The 15,567-nt window shown below is 54.6% G+C and overlaps 1 protein-coding gene across 2 annotated transcripts in view; it reads left to right on the top strand.

Annotated features, from left to right (window-relative positions):
• The window catches only part of NELL2 (neural EGFL like 2), a 482,922-nt gene that overhangs the window by 386,759 nt on the left and 80,596 nt on the right, over positions 1-15,567 (top strand). For both annotated transcript variants that reach the window (XM_062195104.1, XM_062195103.1), the window contains exon 15: positions 14,702-14,824. In XM_062195104.1, coding sequence (XP_062051088.1) covers positions 14,702-14,824 — 123 coding nt within the window. The remainder of the gene's footprint in view (positions 1-14,701; positions 14,825-15,567) is intronic.

The raw sequence follows: 15,567 nt of genomic DNA, 5'->3' as shown, positions 1-15,567 counted from the left end.
CAGCGCTCACCTACAGCACCACCCAGAGGTGCGTAGCTTCTCCTGAGTCATAAGGTCGCAAATGAAGATGAGCCGGTGCCTTTGCATCTTCTCAGGGTGCCGTTTCAGAGTTGAGACTTCTGGATTCAGCAGATCTGCCTTTGACTCCCAGCACCTCCACTTAATATTCTAGGTGAGGGTTTATTTAGCTTCCTCCTTCCTCATTAGCCTCATCTGTGAAATGGGGCAACAATGTCTATTTCATAAGGCTGTTGTGAAAATTAGATTGAAGAGCAGTGTCCATCACATGTCACAGTCTGTGGCAGACAACAGCGTTCCGCAGATGGTAGCTCATGGCATTGGCCTAGGAATGTCCGTTAAATAATGAGATATTTTTCTGTTGACGTTTACTGCCCACTTGGTGATACAAATCATGCATCCAACGGGACTGTTGGTAACATAGACACAGTGATGGTGCTTCACTCTCTCTACTCTCAAACATCCCCCGTAGGATCTGTTCTTTTAAGAGCTGCTCTTTCATAGCAGGTTTGGTGTTCTTTGTGGGAATCACTTTAGGAGAATGGCTAATTGGAAAAGAAATTTCTAGAGTGAAATGGTATTCCAGAACCTTTGTTGTGCATATCGTTGTAGGTCAGGAAATGACTGTTGCAGCTGGACAGATGGCAAGTGTACTTGACAAGTGAGGTGTGCGCTCTTGGTTGGCGGTGCTGTCTGGGGAAGTGATTTGCTAACAAATATTTCTGTTCTGCATTTTGACTCCTCTGCCTTGGTCTTTGTGAGGGTGAATGAGAGCGGTCCTTAACCTGCATGTAGCAGAGAAGTTTATCCATGCACTGCCTGAGTGCCGTGTCTCTCCGTGTCTGTGGAGTGCAGCCGTCATGCCGCTTGGTGTTGGTTCACAGACAGCACTGGGAAGGTTACTGCTGGCATCTCTGAGGCACTCTGGAGCCTGTTCCCACTAAAGGCTGTGAATCCTGTTCCTAACACTGTGCTTCCTTAACTGGGTCTTGGTATTTTCAATTCTGTAACAGTCAGTCTGCCCCAGATAATCCCATCGAGCAGATAATCCTGTCACTTGGTAATGCTTTCAATGAGATTAAATTTTAAAAAACTCTGAAGTATTCCCAAATGTTTTTTTGAAAGTAACAGTAAACTCTGCTAACCTGATATTTTGCCTTCATAGTGGACTCTGTTAAAATGATGGAGCTAAAATTATACCCTTTCATTTTTCAGCTTGAAAGTGACTATTTAGGCCATTTGTATTGAAATCATTCTTACTGGAGGTTAAAATTAATACAGTAGAATAAAATTATATCATTGGGCTCAAATATACATGCACTTTGTGTAATATCATGTCTCTTGAAATGTAATTGCCTTTAAATTAAGCCTGATGTTATCCTCGCAGTCTACTTTGAACAGAGAAGCCATTAGAGCTGTCCCTCAACTGCAGGCTCACTGCCGCCTGCCTGGAGACAGAGTTACCGGCGGGTGGACACTGCTGCTGGGCACAGCACACGCACTTGACTTTAGCAAAGAAGCACGTGATAAATGTTGCTGTGGGCTATTGTGGAGCCTGTCTTGTGACGACACCGGCTTTCCCAGAGCCCTGAGGGATGGAGACCTGGGGATAGCAGTGCAGCTACAAAAGAGCAGATCTAAAGACCCAAACCCGGTGCAGGCCACTCATCGCCCAGGCCCAGCCTGTGTGGGGATTGCCTGGCAGATGCAATCTCATGCAGACTTTGCTTGCCTGAGACAATGTTTGAGGCAGAAGAGGCCACCCTCCTGTGGGGGCACTGACACAGGGACCCACCCTCTCCTGTGGGGGCACTGATGGGGGCACTGACACAGGGACCCCACCCTCCTGTGGGGGTACTGGCAGAGGGACCCCACGGGGCACTGATACAGGGACCCACCCTCTCTGTGGGGACACTGACACAGGGACCCACCCTCTCTGTGGGGGCACTGACACAGGGACCCCACCCTCACCTATGGGGGCACTGACACAGGGACCCACCCTCTCCTGTGGGGGCACTGGCACAGGGAGCCCACCCTCTCCTTTGGGGCACAGCACCATCCACCCTACTGTCCTTGTCCTGGGAGGATCGCATCCTGTGGTGGGCATTGCACTTTGGGGGGGGGGGTGTGCTCCTCAGATGGCTAGCAGAAGATGTAGTATGGCAGCCCCAGGAGCACATTGCTTTTCCATGCTGTGTTTAGTTCGTGTAATCTGCAACTCCCAGTTTGAGGATGGGAGTTTGTAATCTACTTTGCTTTCTTACAGAAAGGGAAGCAGGTTCTATCAGCAGGCAAGAGTGCCTCTGTGCATTTTGGTTTTTGTTCGGACAGCCCCGCTGTGCGTTGGGAAGGAGTGTGGCAGGCAGCTGCCTCCTCTGTTGCCTGTGTTGGCCGCACCCCCCAGTGTCTGGGTGGTTGAAATGGAGCAGTTCGCAGTCTGGTGTACAGCAGACCCCTCTAGCTCAGAGATGCTGACTGATGCTGTGTTCATTCAGTTCTCCTGGGTCGTTTGGGGTTTTTTGTTTGTTTTTTGTTGTTGTTTTTGTTTGTTTTTTGGTGCATCTGCTTCTCCTGTGAAGTATTCTGTGTGTCTTCATAACTGGTGAGCATAGAATCTTGGTTTAAAGCAAAACTTTGTTAGAAAGATTTCCATTTCGGTGCAGAAATTAAATGAAGGCAGAATGCATACATAATACTCGAATTATACTAGTAAGTGTCCACTTAGATGTAAACATTGACTGAGCAAAATGTTGCCTTAGGTATAAAATACTTAGGTGGAGATTTGGATCAGGTGGACAAGACAGGCAGTTCTGAACCTCATTGAGCATTCACCAGGGGGCCAGTCTTGTCGGCAGCAGTAATGCCAGCAGGTAATTGTGTCATTTACCCCGTCAGAGACACTGAAGGTGCCCGCCCAGGATACTGGAGCTGCCACACCCTGTGAGCTTCCTCGTCCTGGGGTTTGCCACATCCATGTCCACGAGGGCTCGCTCCTGGTGAATGGAAGGGAAACAGACATTAACCAGGATTAGAAACTATCGCAGGTTCTGGAGAGGCTTTTCCGAAGAAGAAAGGTGTGAATGTGTGTGCAGTTGACGTGCCTGTGGTGTTGCTTGCTTTACCTGTGTTTGTTTACTGACAAAGGCTGAAAAGGCCTTGTACAGAGGGAGCGAGGTCCAAGCCTGGCCCCTCACCTCTGTGCACAAGTGAGCTGGTTTCTGCGGGTGGTCAGTGGGGCCCGTGGAGGAGGAGGCTCGAGGCGTCCGTTTCTCCTAAGGGTTCTCTGTTTCTGTTTCTGTTTCTGTTTCTGCTGTGAGCAGGTTGCTCGCCCTGGGGCTGTGTACCTGTGCACAAATGAGCCTGCCCGCCCATGCGACTGACTCTCATGAGGAAGTCAGACACAGATGTCAGACAAATACTTTGGTGACCTTGGATGGGAGCAAGTGCTGAGAAGGAGGAAGTCCGGAGAAGGAAGGCCTGGGAGACAGAGCCCTCTGAGGAGGCTCTTGTGAGCATCCTCAAATGCCCATGCTGCAGCGTGTAGTGCAGGGGAGGGTGGTGCAGAGGTGTGGGGAAAACCGGGGGTGGGGAGGGGGGGTAGAATCCAGTGACTTAGTTCCTGGTGGACGTGGTGGGTGAGAGGCAGGGCTGGAGAAGTGTGTGGTAGCTCAGTTCCTGAATTGAGAGGGGGAAAGGCTCCTGTCCTGATGACCTGGATGTCTTCCAGTTGTTGATGGGGTGCAGTGTGAGAGTGAGGGCCCGAGACGGGCAGACGTCTGCAGAGAGCAGGGGCTGCTCAGGAGCGCTGCTGCCGAGGGGGCGGGGGGCTTCCTGAGAGCCCTGACTGCCCTGCCCCCGCTGCACTGAGGCCCTGTCTGCAGCCGTTGATGCCCACTTGAGCAGATACTCAGTGGACGCCAGTTTTGTGCCGGTCAGCGTGCTTGGCGTTGGGGAAGCGGTGAAGAAGTCCCGACAGTTTTGCATCCCGGTGGTTGTCTAAAAGGGTTTGGGTGGGGAGTGCTTATTTGCACCATCAATAGAGTAAATTCAGTTTCTTAATACAGTCCTTGCTTTGGCACAGTGACCTCTTCACTCTGTTGTCTTTGCCATAAAGGCACAGCAAAACAAGAACAAGAATAAACTTAGCAAAATCTCTCAAAGATGCGTATCCTTCTCGTTTCTGTCCGTCTCACCATCACCCTCTGAGTCACCCAGCTTGACCCTGAGGTCCCTGACGCCTCTCTTCTTCCCGGTCCGCGTGTTGGTTCACTTAAGGGCATCACTTCTGCATCTGCTCTGCCTCTCTGTCTCTGACTGTGTCCATCTGCCTGCAGACCCTCTGTTCCACGCGGTGTGATTCTGCAGAAGCTGAAGGGCCAGGCGAGTCCTGCCCTGGTAGGATTAGAACGTTAGGGCCTGGCTGCCAGTTTCCTCTGTTCCCCTGGAGCCCTGGACGACTTCTCCCATGGCAGAGACCTGACTCAGTGCAGCGCTTGGCTGGCTGTCAACTCTCGGTTCTGTCCAGGTGCCAGCTTTTCCCCCTCCCTGCCTCCCTCCCTCCACCTCGCCCCCTTTCCACTGCTGCACAGACTCATGTCTAAACTCTGACAACGACCTGGCTCAGAAGGGGAGAACCCAGGATTAGAGAGAGGGCTGCCAGCTGTCTGCACAGCGGTCCTTTTTGTGCAACAAGTGGGACACCCCTCACCTGCACCTTGCTGCTGGGTTATCCTTCCTGAAAATCCTCTGATTTGGCCACGCTGCTCTCTGCTCCAGCTGCACGGGGCTGTTTGTTCTCTGCATGTGGCATCCTCCCAGCGCTCCCTGCTCCCTGCTGCTTTCCTGGCCGCCACCTGCCCTCAGGCACTGGCAGCCCCATCGTGCCGCACTCTTCCAGCTCTCACACCGGTGTTCTCTCCACATGCAGCGCTCTTGCCATCCTTACCCTTCTCTGTGGAAATCCTCTGTGACTTTCAAGACCCAGCTGTGTGGCCCATGTCCTACATGAAGCTTTTCTGGGTCCTTCCATTGCTGCTCATCTCTGCACCCTCCAAGCCTCCTCTCACAGGTTGTCCTTTCCAAAGCCCCAAAGGAGATTCCTGGCCATGTCACTTCCTGCCTCGGTGATGTGCATGCTGGACAGGGGCCATGCTTGCTCTGGGAGAGCTCTCCGTCCCCATTTGTAAAGGAGGAAAAAAAACACCACCCTGTTAAGGGCTGTGGGAAGATGGAGGGGAAGATGCGTGCACACACTTAACACAGAACAGGTGAAGGCCGCTCTCGGCAGCCCCACAGCCCTTATCAGAGCACCTGGGCTCAGGTCCCGGCTCCACCGCTGCTTCCTGCTGAGGCAGCGGCGATGCCTCAAGTGCTTACGCTTCTGCCACACAGATGGGAGGCATGGATCCAGTTCTGGCTTCTGGCTCCTGTCCCTGGCCATGGTGGGCACGTGGGGAGTGGACCCGTGCATGAGGTCTCCCTCCCCCCTCCCCCCTCCTCCCCCTCCCCTCCTCCTCCTCCCTCTCCCTTCCCTTGGGAAGGGCTTGCAGACTTGTGGCCTATGCTGTTCTGATGCTCTCCCCAGGGCGCTGTAGATAACCGTGTGTTCATATTAGTGGTGACACATGAGCCATGTGTGAGCGAACTGCTGCAAACCCCACTCAGGCCTGCAGGCGAGCAAGCTGGTCTACAGAAACGAGAGGAGATGAGCAACCCTGCCCTACTGTCAGCTGTCTTGCTACATGTGAGTCCGACACTGTCATTTAAGATCCTCAAGAGTGGTTTATAGCTCTCCTGTGGGCTTCCTTGCCCCAAGACCCAGCCAGTCTTAACACTGTTCTCAGGCTTCCAGGACTAGAATAGTAGTTAAGTTACGAGGCCTGTGTCACTGTGTTTAAGTCCTGCCCAGCCACAACTGAAGAGGAGACTTAGTCACTTGGAATTTGTACCCAGGTGCTCATTCATGATCAGAGCACGTGAAGCGTCTTTCTTTGTGAAACTCACCCTTGTGTTACCCCTACCTGCTCTTCCCCCATGTGCCCATATCTGGACAGGAGGGTGGAAGACAGTCGCAGGCACGGCTGTTGTGTGCCTGGGGAGGACTCTCAGAGGAGGAGAGGTCTGCTCGTTGTTTGCAGAAGCGGAGACCAGCACTGAAGCTGTAGGCCCTGGACTGGGGATATCACTCTGGGCTGTGAAACAGAGTCACCCAGGAGCAGAGGTCATGGCTGTGGCTCCCATCACCTTGTGGGAAACCTGAGTGAGTTCCTGGCTCCTGCTTGAGCCCCGGCTTAGGCCTGGCCATTATTCACATTTAGGGGAGTGAACCAGCAGATGGAAGCTCTGTATTGTCGTCTCAAAACATACATAAATATAATATTTTTAAAAACTTGGGACACATGTGCTGGCTCTCTCCATGTGTGCCGGCTCTCTCTCTGCTGTGCAGGACGTACTGATGGTCGTCACCTGGGGTTACATCGTCTTAGTGCTTCTGAGCGAGGGATTTCCTCTCCAGTGTTTGCTTCATTTTCCCTTTCATTGATTTTAAATTCAAATTCATAATACAAAGAACAATTAAATTTTGACTAAAATACCCATGTGCTGACGTGTTAATGAGGAAGAGTTAGAGCAGCATTTGGTTCCGTGTCAGCCAGGACTTGCATTGCCTCATCACGCAGACGACAGAATCATGAAGATGTGAAGGCAGGATTGAGACCCCGGAACTTCAGATCTGCGTGTCTGTCCTTCAGTCTTCCACCCACTCATCATCACATTCTGACATGCTGGTCTCCAACCCCGAAACATAATACGGGTTTAAATTTTATCTCAGCCCCCTTGTTTAATATAACCTATTACATCTTGTAATGTTGCAGGAGACACTAAAAATAGAGAGGCCCTGGGGGACGAGGCAGAAGGAGAGTGAGAGTTTCGGGACGGATCCCCTGGGTACAGAGCAGTCCTGGTTCTCTACTGAGGCAGTATTGCAGACTGCATGATTTGTGCTGCTTTTGTGTTGTTTCCTGTGAAGGACCCTCACAGATAAGTTAATTCTTCAGTCAGATTATGGCTTTTCTAAATTTAGGCTTCTCCTGGGGTCCTGGTTTACTTCACTCAGTAATTATGGGGGTAGCCATGACCAACAGTCTTTGAAGTAGTATGGAAAAATTTGAAGTGACAGTATAAAGGAACTGATATGTTCTGTTTTGAAAATATGACTGTGTGACTTAATTAATACTTTGAATGTCCACATTCAAACAGAACACACCCCAGTGAAATCACTATAAAATAGCTCAGGTTTGTTCGCTTCTGTTCTACATTTTAATAAATTGGAATTGGCTGGGATGATGGCAGACATAGTTCCTACCTTGCTACATTTATTCATTTAATCATTTATTCAAGGAGCAGTCCTTGGATGCTGAAATGAAATACAAAAAAAAAAAATGCAGAATTCTTGACTGAAAACGATACAATCCCAGAGTGGAGGATGGAGAACCAAGGAGTAGGCAGTGTACTGTGGTTCTTGGGAGCAGGGGGAGACGTGAGACATGGAATCTCTGTGTAGTCTTGATGGTGGTAAGGGTTTTCCAGGGTGTCCGTGGGCACACAGCAGGAAGGCAGGCCCCAAGGTGTTGCAGTTGATTTCTCCACAATGTTGCAGTGGGTTCGTTTCTGAGAAGAGCAGCGTGGTGGGGGCAAGAGGCGCGGAGTCAACACACAGACCCCGGGAGTCCGGTGAGAGCAGGCTTGAGGCGAGCAGCCTGCAGACTCGTTTATTACAGTTGATACAACAGCTTATATAGCCAAGACCAGCCAATCTGGTCAAGGGGCGGTCTATACCCCAACCAATCACAGCCTGTTGCCAGGCAGTTTCCACAGCCATCCAATCACAGCCTGTCGCCAGGCAGTTTCAAATCCATCCAATCACAGCCTGTTGCCAGGCAGTTTCCAGAGCCATCCAATCACAGCCTGTCGCGAGGCAGTTTCAAAGCCATTCCTGACTAACTGACGCTCGCTTGCCAGTGGCCACCTTGGCATGGCCTTCTCATTCCACTACACCAAGGCATGTGATGACTTGAGGTTTGTTGAATGCCATCATACTGGGTGCCAAATGAATCTTGTTAGGCCCTTGCTCCACCCAGTCTAATCAGGAAGAGAGAACCGAGTGAAAACAGCACCCGATTGGCAGCTGTCTGTAAAGGGCCCCAGCTGTCCATGCAGATGCACAGATTCACTGCGGCAGTTGGAGTTGCCTGGGAGGGAAACTGGACGCAGGTGCGCACCGTGCAGTGTGGAGTGATTCTGCTGCAGGCTGCCGAGTCCAGAGGTAGGCCACCCGTCCTGGTCCTCGTGAGCTGCTGTGATGAACTGAGCGCAGCGCCAGCCAGGAGGCCTTGTGCGACCTGGCGGTTTTTCTCAGCCACCGGTAAACGTGCACTCGTAAGAAGCAGGAAGTGTTCTATTCTGGATAGAAAAGGTGGAGTTTTTTATAATTTTGGGTGATTCAGCTGGAAATTAGAAAAATATTATATCCCTTCATGCATTTCTAAAATCATCGTGATTGAAATCTCATTCTCCTATGGGAGACTATTGGGAATAATCTCTAGGGATTTTATTACAAGCTGTAGTTAAAACTGTCATAACTGTGCTTATGTAGCACAAGACATATAATAGTAAATCTTTATTTTTCAAAAATAAAGCATAGGGAATTCTGTTTTACTAGTTGAGGCAAGCGACTTTGATCTAGTTTCAACTGCTATATGCCAAAGGCAATATAATTGAAAATTACAGCTACATTACATGTTAGTGTTTGCAATATAAGGAGTTCTAAAATGAGAAGAAAACATTCCTTTTTGCTATGATGGTTTCTGTCAGATGAAGTTGATGCTTGACCACTGCATGTTTAACTTTAGGTATCAGTCACGTTTACGTAAGAAGCCAAGTGATGGCCGGCGCTGTGGCTCACTAGGCTAATCCTCCGCCTTGCAGCGCCGGCACACCGGGTTCTGGTCCCGGTCGGGGCGCCGATCCTGTCCCGGTTGCCCCTCTTCCAGGCCAGCTCTCTGCTGTGGCTAGGGAGTGCAGTGGAGGATGGCCCAAGTGCTTGGGTCCTGCACCCCATGGGAGACCAGGAGAAGCACCTGGCTCCTGCCATCGGATCAGCGCGGTGCGCCGGCCGCAGCGCGCCGGCCGCGGCGGCCATTGGAGGGTGAACCAACGGCAAAAGGAAGACCTTTCTCTCTGTCTCTCTCTCACTGTCCACTCTGCCTGTCAAAAAAAAAAAAAAAAAGAAGCCAAGTGATGAACAGTGCACTGTAGGGAGTGAGACGCCTAGTGTGTCTGTTTGCACTCCTCACATAGCTCAGCTAGACTTGCTGTAATGTAGATGTGCTTACATTCCCATACACAGTTAGTTGAGCACCGAGCCAGCAGTCTGGTGTCACCGTGTCCCTGTGAGTGTGGGCAGTCTCCCTAGTGCTCTGTCTCACCATCGACTGACCTTCACAGTGGTGGTAAGGACGCTTGCATTGCCTGTCCACAGGAGTGCTGGGTGGACCAGATGTTTTCAGTGCCTTCAGACGTAGAAGTTGCAGGCAATGAAAGGAGCTGTCATGTGTTGGCTGTACAGTTTAAGGTATACAGGTACATAAGGTATAACATGAAAGCAATTTTGCCTTGTTTAATAGACACGGTACTTTGCAGAGAGAGGGAGTTCACAAGAGGTCACCTATGCCCCCGGTTGTTTGTGTCAGTGTCTTGTGCCTGCAAGGATGGGCACAGGTGTTACCTGCAGAGCAGACTCCCCGACCTCAGCTCCAGTATTGTGCAGGTCATGACCCGGGGGCAGTGCGTGTCACATCCTCGTCTGTTGCCTTTCACATGCCACAGGGAAATGAGGTGGCAGACTGGTTTCATGAAAATGGCCCCAGATTAGCCGTCAGCTGCAGCGGGCTGACTCTGGCATCTCCACGTGAGAGCTGAAGCCCATCCATGCTTCCGCTGCCCTTCTACTCTGTGCTGCCCTGGAGGCCTCTGATCTACATGCTCCCCCTCCAAGCATGTGGATCTGTGAACTGTATCCAGAGAAGAATGGAGGGCTTCAACAGCGGAGGTTGTCCTCAGCCTCAGTGTGTGTGGCGGGGGTTGTCCTCAGTGTGTGTGGTGGGGGTTGTCCTCAGTGTGTGTGGCGGGGGTTGTCCTCAGTGTGTGTGGTGGGGGTTGTCCTCAGCCTCAGTGTGTGTGGTGGGGGTTGTCCTCAGTGTGTGTGGTGGGGGTTGTCCTCAGCCTCAGTGTGTGTGGCGGGGTTGTCCTCAGCCTCAGTGTGTGTGGCGGGGGTTGTCCTCAGTGTGTGTGGCGGGGGTTGTCCTCAGTGTGTGTGGTGGGGGTTGTCTTCAGCCTCAGTGTGTGTGGCGGGGGTTGTCCTCAGTGTGTGTGGTGGGGGTTGTCCTCAGCCTCAGTGTGTGGCGGGGGTTGTCCTCAGCCTCAGTGTGTGTGGCGGGGGTTGTCCTCAGCCTCAGTGTGTGTGTGACGGGGGTTGTGCTCAGTGTGTGTGTGGTGGGGGTTGTCCTCAGTGTGTGTGGCGGGGGTTGTCCTCAGTGTGTGTGGCGGGGGTTGTCCTCAGTGTGTGTGGTGGGGGTTGTCCTCAGTGTGTGTGGCGGGGGTTGTCCTCAGTGTGTGTGGCGGGGGTTGTCCTCAGCCTCAGTGTGTGTGACGGGGGTTGTCCTCAGTGTGTGTGTGGTGGGGGTTGTCCTCAGTGTGTGTGGCGGGGGTTGTCCTCAGTGTGTGTGGTGGGGGTTGTCCTCAGTGTGTGTGGTGGGGGTTGTCCTCAGTGTGTGTGGCGGGGGTTGTCCTCAGCCTCAGTGTGTGTGACGGGGGTTGTCCTCAGCCTCAGTGTGTGTGATGGGGGTTGTCCTCAGCCTCTGTGTGTGTGGTGGGGGTTGACCTCAGCCTCAGTGTGTGTGGCGGGGGTTGTCCTCAGCCTCAGTGTGTGTGTGGCGGGGGTTGTCCTCAGTGTGTGTGTGGTGGGGGTTGTCCTCAGTGTGTGTGGCGGGGGTTGTCCTCAGTGTGTGTGGCGGGGGTTGTCCTCAGTGTGTGTGTGGTGGGGGTTGTCCTCAGTGTGTGTGGCGGGGGTTGTCCTCAGTGTGTGTGGCGGGGGTTGTCCTCAGTGTGTGTGGCGGGGGTTGTCCTCAGTGTGTGTGGCGGGGGTTGTCCTCAGCCTCAGTGTGTGTGGCGGGGGTTGTCCTCAGCCTCAGTGTGTGTGGCGGGGGTTGTCCTCAGCCTCTGTGTGTGTGGTGGGGGTTGTCCTCAGTGTGTGTGGTGGGTGTTGTCCTCAGTGTGTGTGGTGGGGGTTGTCCTCAGCCTCAGTGTGTGTGGCGGGGGTTGTCCTCAGCCTCAGTGTGTGTGTGGCGGGGGTTGTCATCAGTGTGTGTGTGGCGGGGGTTGTCCTCAGCCTCAGTGTGTGTGGTGGGGTTTGTCCTCAGTGTGTGTGGTGGGGGTTGCCCTCAGCCTCAGTGTGTGTGTGGCGGGGGTTGTCCTCAGTGTGTGTGTGGTGGGGGTTGTCCTCAGCCTCAGTGTGTGTGTGGCGGGGGTTGTCCTCAGTGTGTGTGGCGGGGGTTGTCCTCAGCCTCAGTGTGTGTGGTGGGGGTTGCCCTCAGCCTCAGTGTGTGTGTGGTGGGGGTTGCCCTGAGCCTCAGTGTGTGTGTGGTGGGGGTTGTCCTCAGCCTCAGTGTGTGTGGCGGGGGTTGTTCTCAGGCTCAGTGTGTGTGGCGGGGTTGCCCTCAGCCTCAGTGTGTGTGGCGGGGGTTGTCCTCAGTGTGTGTGTGGTGGGGGTTGTCCTCAGTGTGTGTGGTGGGGGTTGTCCTCAGTGTGTGTGGCGGGGTTGCCCTCAGCCTCAGTGTGTGTGGTGGGGGTTGTCCTCAGTGTGTGTGGTGGGGGTTGTCCTCAGCCTCAGTGTGTGTGGCGGGGGTTGTCCTCAGCCTCAGTGTGTGTGGTGGGGGTTGTACTCAGTGTGTGTGGCGGGGTTGTTCTCAGCCTCAGTGTGTGTGGCGGGGTTGTCCTCAGCCTCAGTGTGTGTGGCGGGGGTTGTCCTCAGTGTGTGTGTGGTGGAGGTTGTCCTCAGTGTGTGTGGTGGGGGTTGCCCTCAGCCTCAGTGTGTGTGGTGGGGGTTGTCCTCAGTGTGTGTGTGGTGGGGGTTGTCCTCAGTGTGTGTGGCGGGGGTTGCCCTCAGCCTCAGTGTGTGTGTGGTGGGGGTTGTCCTCAGTGTGTGTGCGGTGGGGGTTGTCCTCAGCCTCAGTGTGTGTGGCGGGGGTTGTCTGTGTGTGGCGGGGGTTGTCCTCAGCCTCAGTGTGTGTGGTGGGGGTTGCCCTCAGCCTCAGTGTGTGTGGTGGGGGTTGCCCTGAGCCTCAGTGTGTGTGTGGCGGGGGTTGTCCTCAGTGTGTGTGACGGGGGTTGTCCTCAGCCTCAGTGTGTGTGTGTGGCGGGCGTTGTCCTCAGCCTCAGTGTGTATGTGTGGCGGGGGTTGCCCTCAGCCTCAGTGTGTGTGGTGGGGGTTGTCCTCAGCCTCAGTGTGTGTGGCGGGGGTTGTCCTCAGTGTGTGTGGCGGGGTTGTTCTCAGCCTCAGTGTGTGTGTGGTGGGGGTTGTCCTCACTGTGTGTGTGGTGGGGGTTGCCCTCAGCCTCAGTGTGTGTGGTGGGGGTTGCCCTGAGCCTCAGTGTGTGTGTGGCGGGGGTTGTCCTCAGTGTGTGTGACGGGGGTTGTCCTCAGCCTCAGTGTGTGTGTGTGTGGCGGGGGTTGTTCTCAGCCTCAGTGTGTGTGGCGGGGTTGCCCTCAGCCTCAGTGTGTGTGGTGGGGGTTGTCCTCAGTGTGTGTGGCGGGGGTTGTCCTCAGTGTGTGTGACGGGGGTTGTCCTCAGCCTCAGTGTGTGTGTGTGGCGGGGGTTGTTCTCAGCCTCAGTGTGTGTGGCGGGGTTGCCCTCAGCCTCAGTGTGTGTGGTGGGGGTTGTCCTCAGTGTGTGTGGTGGGGGTTGTCCTCAGTGTGTGTGGTGGGGGTTGTCCTCAGTGTGTGTGGCGGGGGTTGTTCTCAGCCTCAGTGTGTGTGGCGGGGGTTGTCCTCAGTGTGTGTGGCGGGGGTTGTCCTCAGTGTGTGTGTGGTGGGGGTTGTCCTCAGTGTGTGTGGCGGGGGTTGCCCTCAGCCTCAGTGTGTGTGGCGGGGGTTGTCCTCAGTGTGTGTGTGGTGGGGGTTGTCCTCAGTGTGTGTGGCGGGGGTTGCCCTCAGCCTCAGTGTGTGTGTGGTGGGGGTTGTCCTCAGTGTGTGTGACGGGGGTTGTCCTCAGTGTGTGTGGCGGGGGTTGTCCTCAGTGTGTGTGTGGTGGGGGTTGTCCTCAGCCTCAGTGTGTGTGGTGGGGGTTGTCCTCAGTGTGTGTGGCGGGGTTGTTCTCAGCCTCAGTGTGTGTGTGGTGGGGGTTGTCCTCACTGTGTGTGTGGTGGGGGTTGCCCTCAGCCTCAGTGTGTGTGGCGGGGGTTGTTCTCAGCCTCAGTGTGTGTGGCGGGGGTTGTCCTCAGTGTGTGTGGTGGGGGTTGTCCTCAGCCTCAGTGTGTGTGGCGGGGGTTGTCCTCAGTGTGTGTGGTGGGGGTTGTCCTCAGCCTCAGTGTGTGTGGCGGGGGTTGTCCTCAGTGTGTGTGTGGTGGGGGTTGTCCTCAGTGTGTGTGGCGGGGGTTGCCCTCAGCCTCAGTGTGTGTGGCGGGGGTTGTCCTCAGTGTGTGTGTGGTGGGGGTTGTCCTCAGTGTGTGTGGCGGGGGTTGCCCTCAGCCTCAGTGTGTGTGTGGCGGGGGTTGTCCTCAGTGTGTGTGGCGGGGGTTGTCCTCAGTGTGTGTGTGGTGGGGGTTGTCCTCAGTGTGTGTGGCGGGGGTTGCCCTCAGCCTCAGTGTGTGTGGCGGGGGTTGTCCTCAGTGTGTGTGTGGTGGGGGTTGTCCTCAGTGTGTGTGGCGGGGGTTGCCCTCAGCCTCAGTGTGTGTGGCGGGGGTTGTCCTCAGTGTGTGTGTGGTGGGGGTTGTCCTCAGTGTGTGTGGCGGGGGTTGCCCTCAGCCTCAGTGTGTGTGTGGTGGGGGTTGTCCTCAGTGTGTGTGTGGTGGGGGTTGTCCTCAGTGTGTGTGACGGGGGTTGTCCTCAGTGTGTGTGTGTGGTGGGGGTTGTCCTCAGTGTGTGTGACGGGGGTTGTCCTCAGTGTGTGTGACGGGGGTTGTCCTCAGTGTGTGTGGCGGGGGTTGTCCTCAGTGTGTGTGTGTGGCGGGGGTTGTCCTCAGCCTCAGTGTGTGTGTGACGGGGGTTGTCCTCAGTGTGTGTGGCGGGGGTTGTCCTCAGTGTGTGTGGCGGGGGTTGTCCTCAGTGTGTGTGTGTGGCGGGGGTTGTCCTCAGCCTCAGTGTGTGTGTGACGGGGGTTGTCCTCAGTGTGTGTGTGGCGGGGGTTGTCCTCAGTGTGTGTGTGGCGGGGGTTGTCCTCAGTGTGTGTGTGGCGGGGGTTGTTCTCAGCCTCAGTGTGTGGCGGGGGTTGCCCTCAGCCTCAGTGTGTGTGGCGGGGGTTGCCCTCAGCCTCAGTGTGTGTGGCGGGGGTTGTCTTCAGCCTCAGTGTGTGTGGCTGGAGGAGCTGCTGCCATAGCTCTGCCTAACAGTGCTGCATTCCTTGTTTCAGAGCACGACGAATGCGCCACAGGTCAGCACGACTGCGATGACAACGCCTTGTGCTTCAACACCGTGGGAGGACACAACTGTGTCTGCAAGCCTGGCTACGTGGGCAACGGAACCACGTGCAAAGGTAAAAGCTGGAACGCCAGCAGGTCAGCCCGCGGGGAGCGGGGCCTGCAGCTCGTGGTCTCCCGCACGCCTGGGTCTCCCCAGTGCTGAAGCAGCCAGGGTGCAGCTCTGCCTCGCGCCCCTTACCTCAGCCCCAGTGGCTTCTGGCAGACTACACCTGTGGCACACCCTGCGCCTGCTGGGGTAGGACTGCTCCTTTGAGAGCTTCACCTTGAGCGTTTGATCGCCCGACACCAAGTTCACTCACACTGTTCCCTCTATGACTTTGGATATTCAGTGTCTTCAAATCTCTCTCTGTATCCTGTTTTCCAGTCTCCCAGCTTCTGATGTCTCTTTTTGAGCCCAGACGTTTATGCATCATGACAGCTGTTTTTTGGGGCAGCACCGTCAGTCCAATCCACCATGAAATACTCCACTTTAATTAGTTTGAACGTTTGCTCTTCTGCTCTCTCGAGAGCTGTGGTGAATGACCGGGTCTCTGCGTGCGCAGCTTCCTGCTTTAGCTGGTTACCAATCCCCACTGACCACTCTTGCCACTGCCCATTCCGCTCAGGCTTTCATATCCTTCAGTGGCGACCCCGGCTGCATCTGACATCCCACGTTTCCACCGTCGCGGTCCTCCCTCCATCACATCCAGGAGATAGGTGACTCCCGTGGGGCAGAGTTCACATTCCCTGTTATTTCATTTGGGGTTGAGTGAGCCAGTGCATTGCGGTGCTGTGCCTTCCAGAGGTGGTTGTCAGT

This window comes from Lepus europaeus, chromosome 6 (genome assembly GCF_033115175.1).
Source record: "Lepus europaeus isolate LE1 chromosome 6, mLepTim1.pri, whole genome shotgun sequence".
In the NCBI taxonomy this organism is placed as follows: domain Eukaryota; kingdom Metazoa; phylum Chordata; class Mammalia; order Lagomorpha; family Leporidae; genus Lepus; species Lepus europaeus.
Note: the sequence above shows the minus strand (reverse complement) of the source record. Positions and strands in the feature narration are given on the sequence as shown.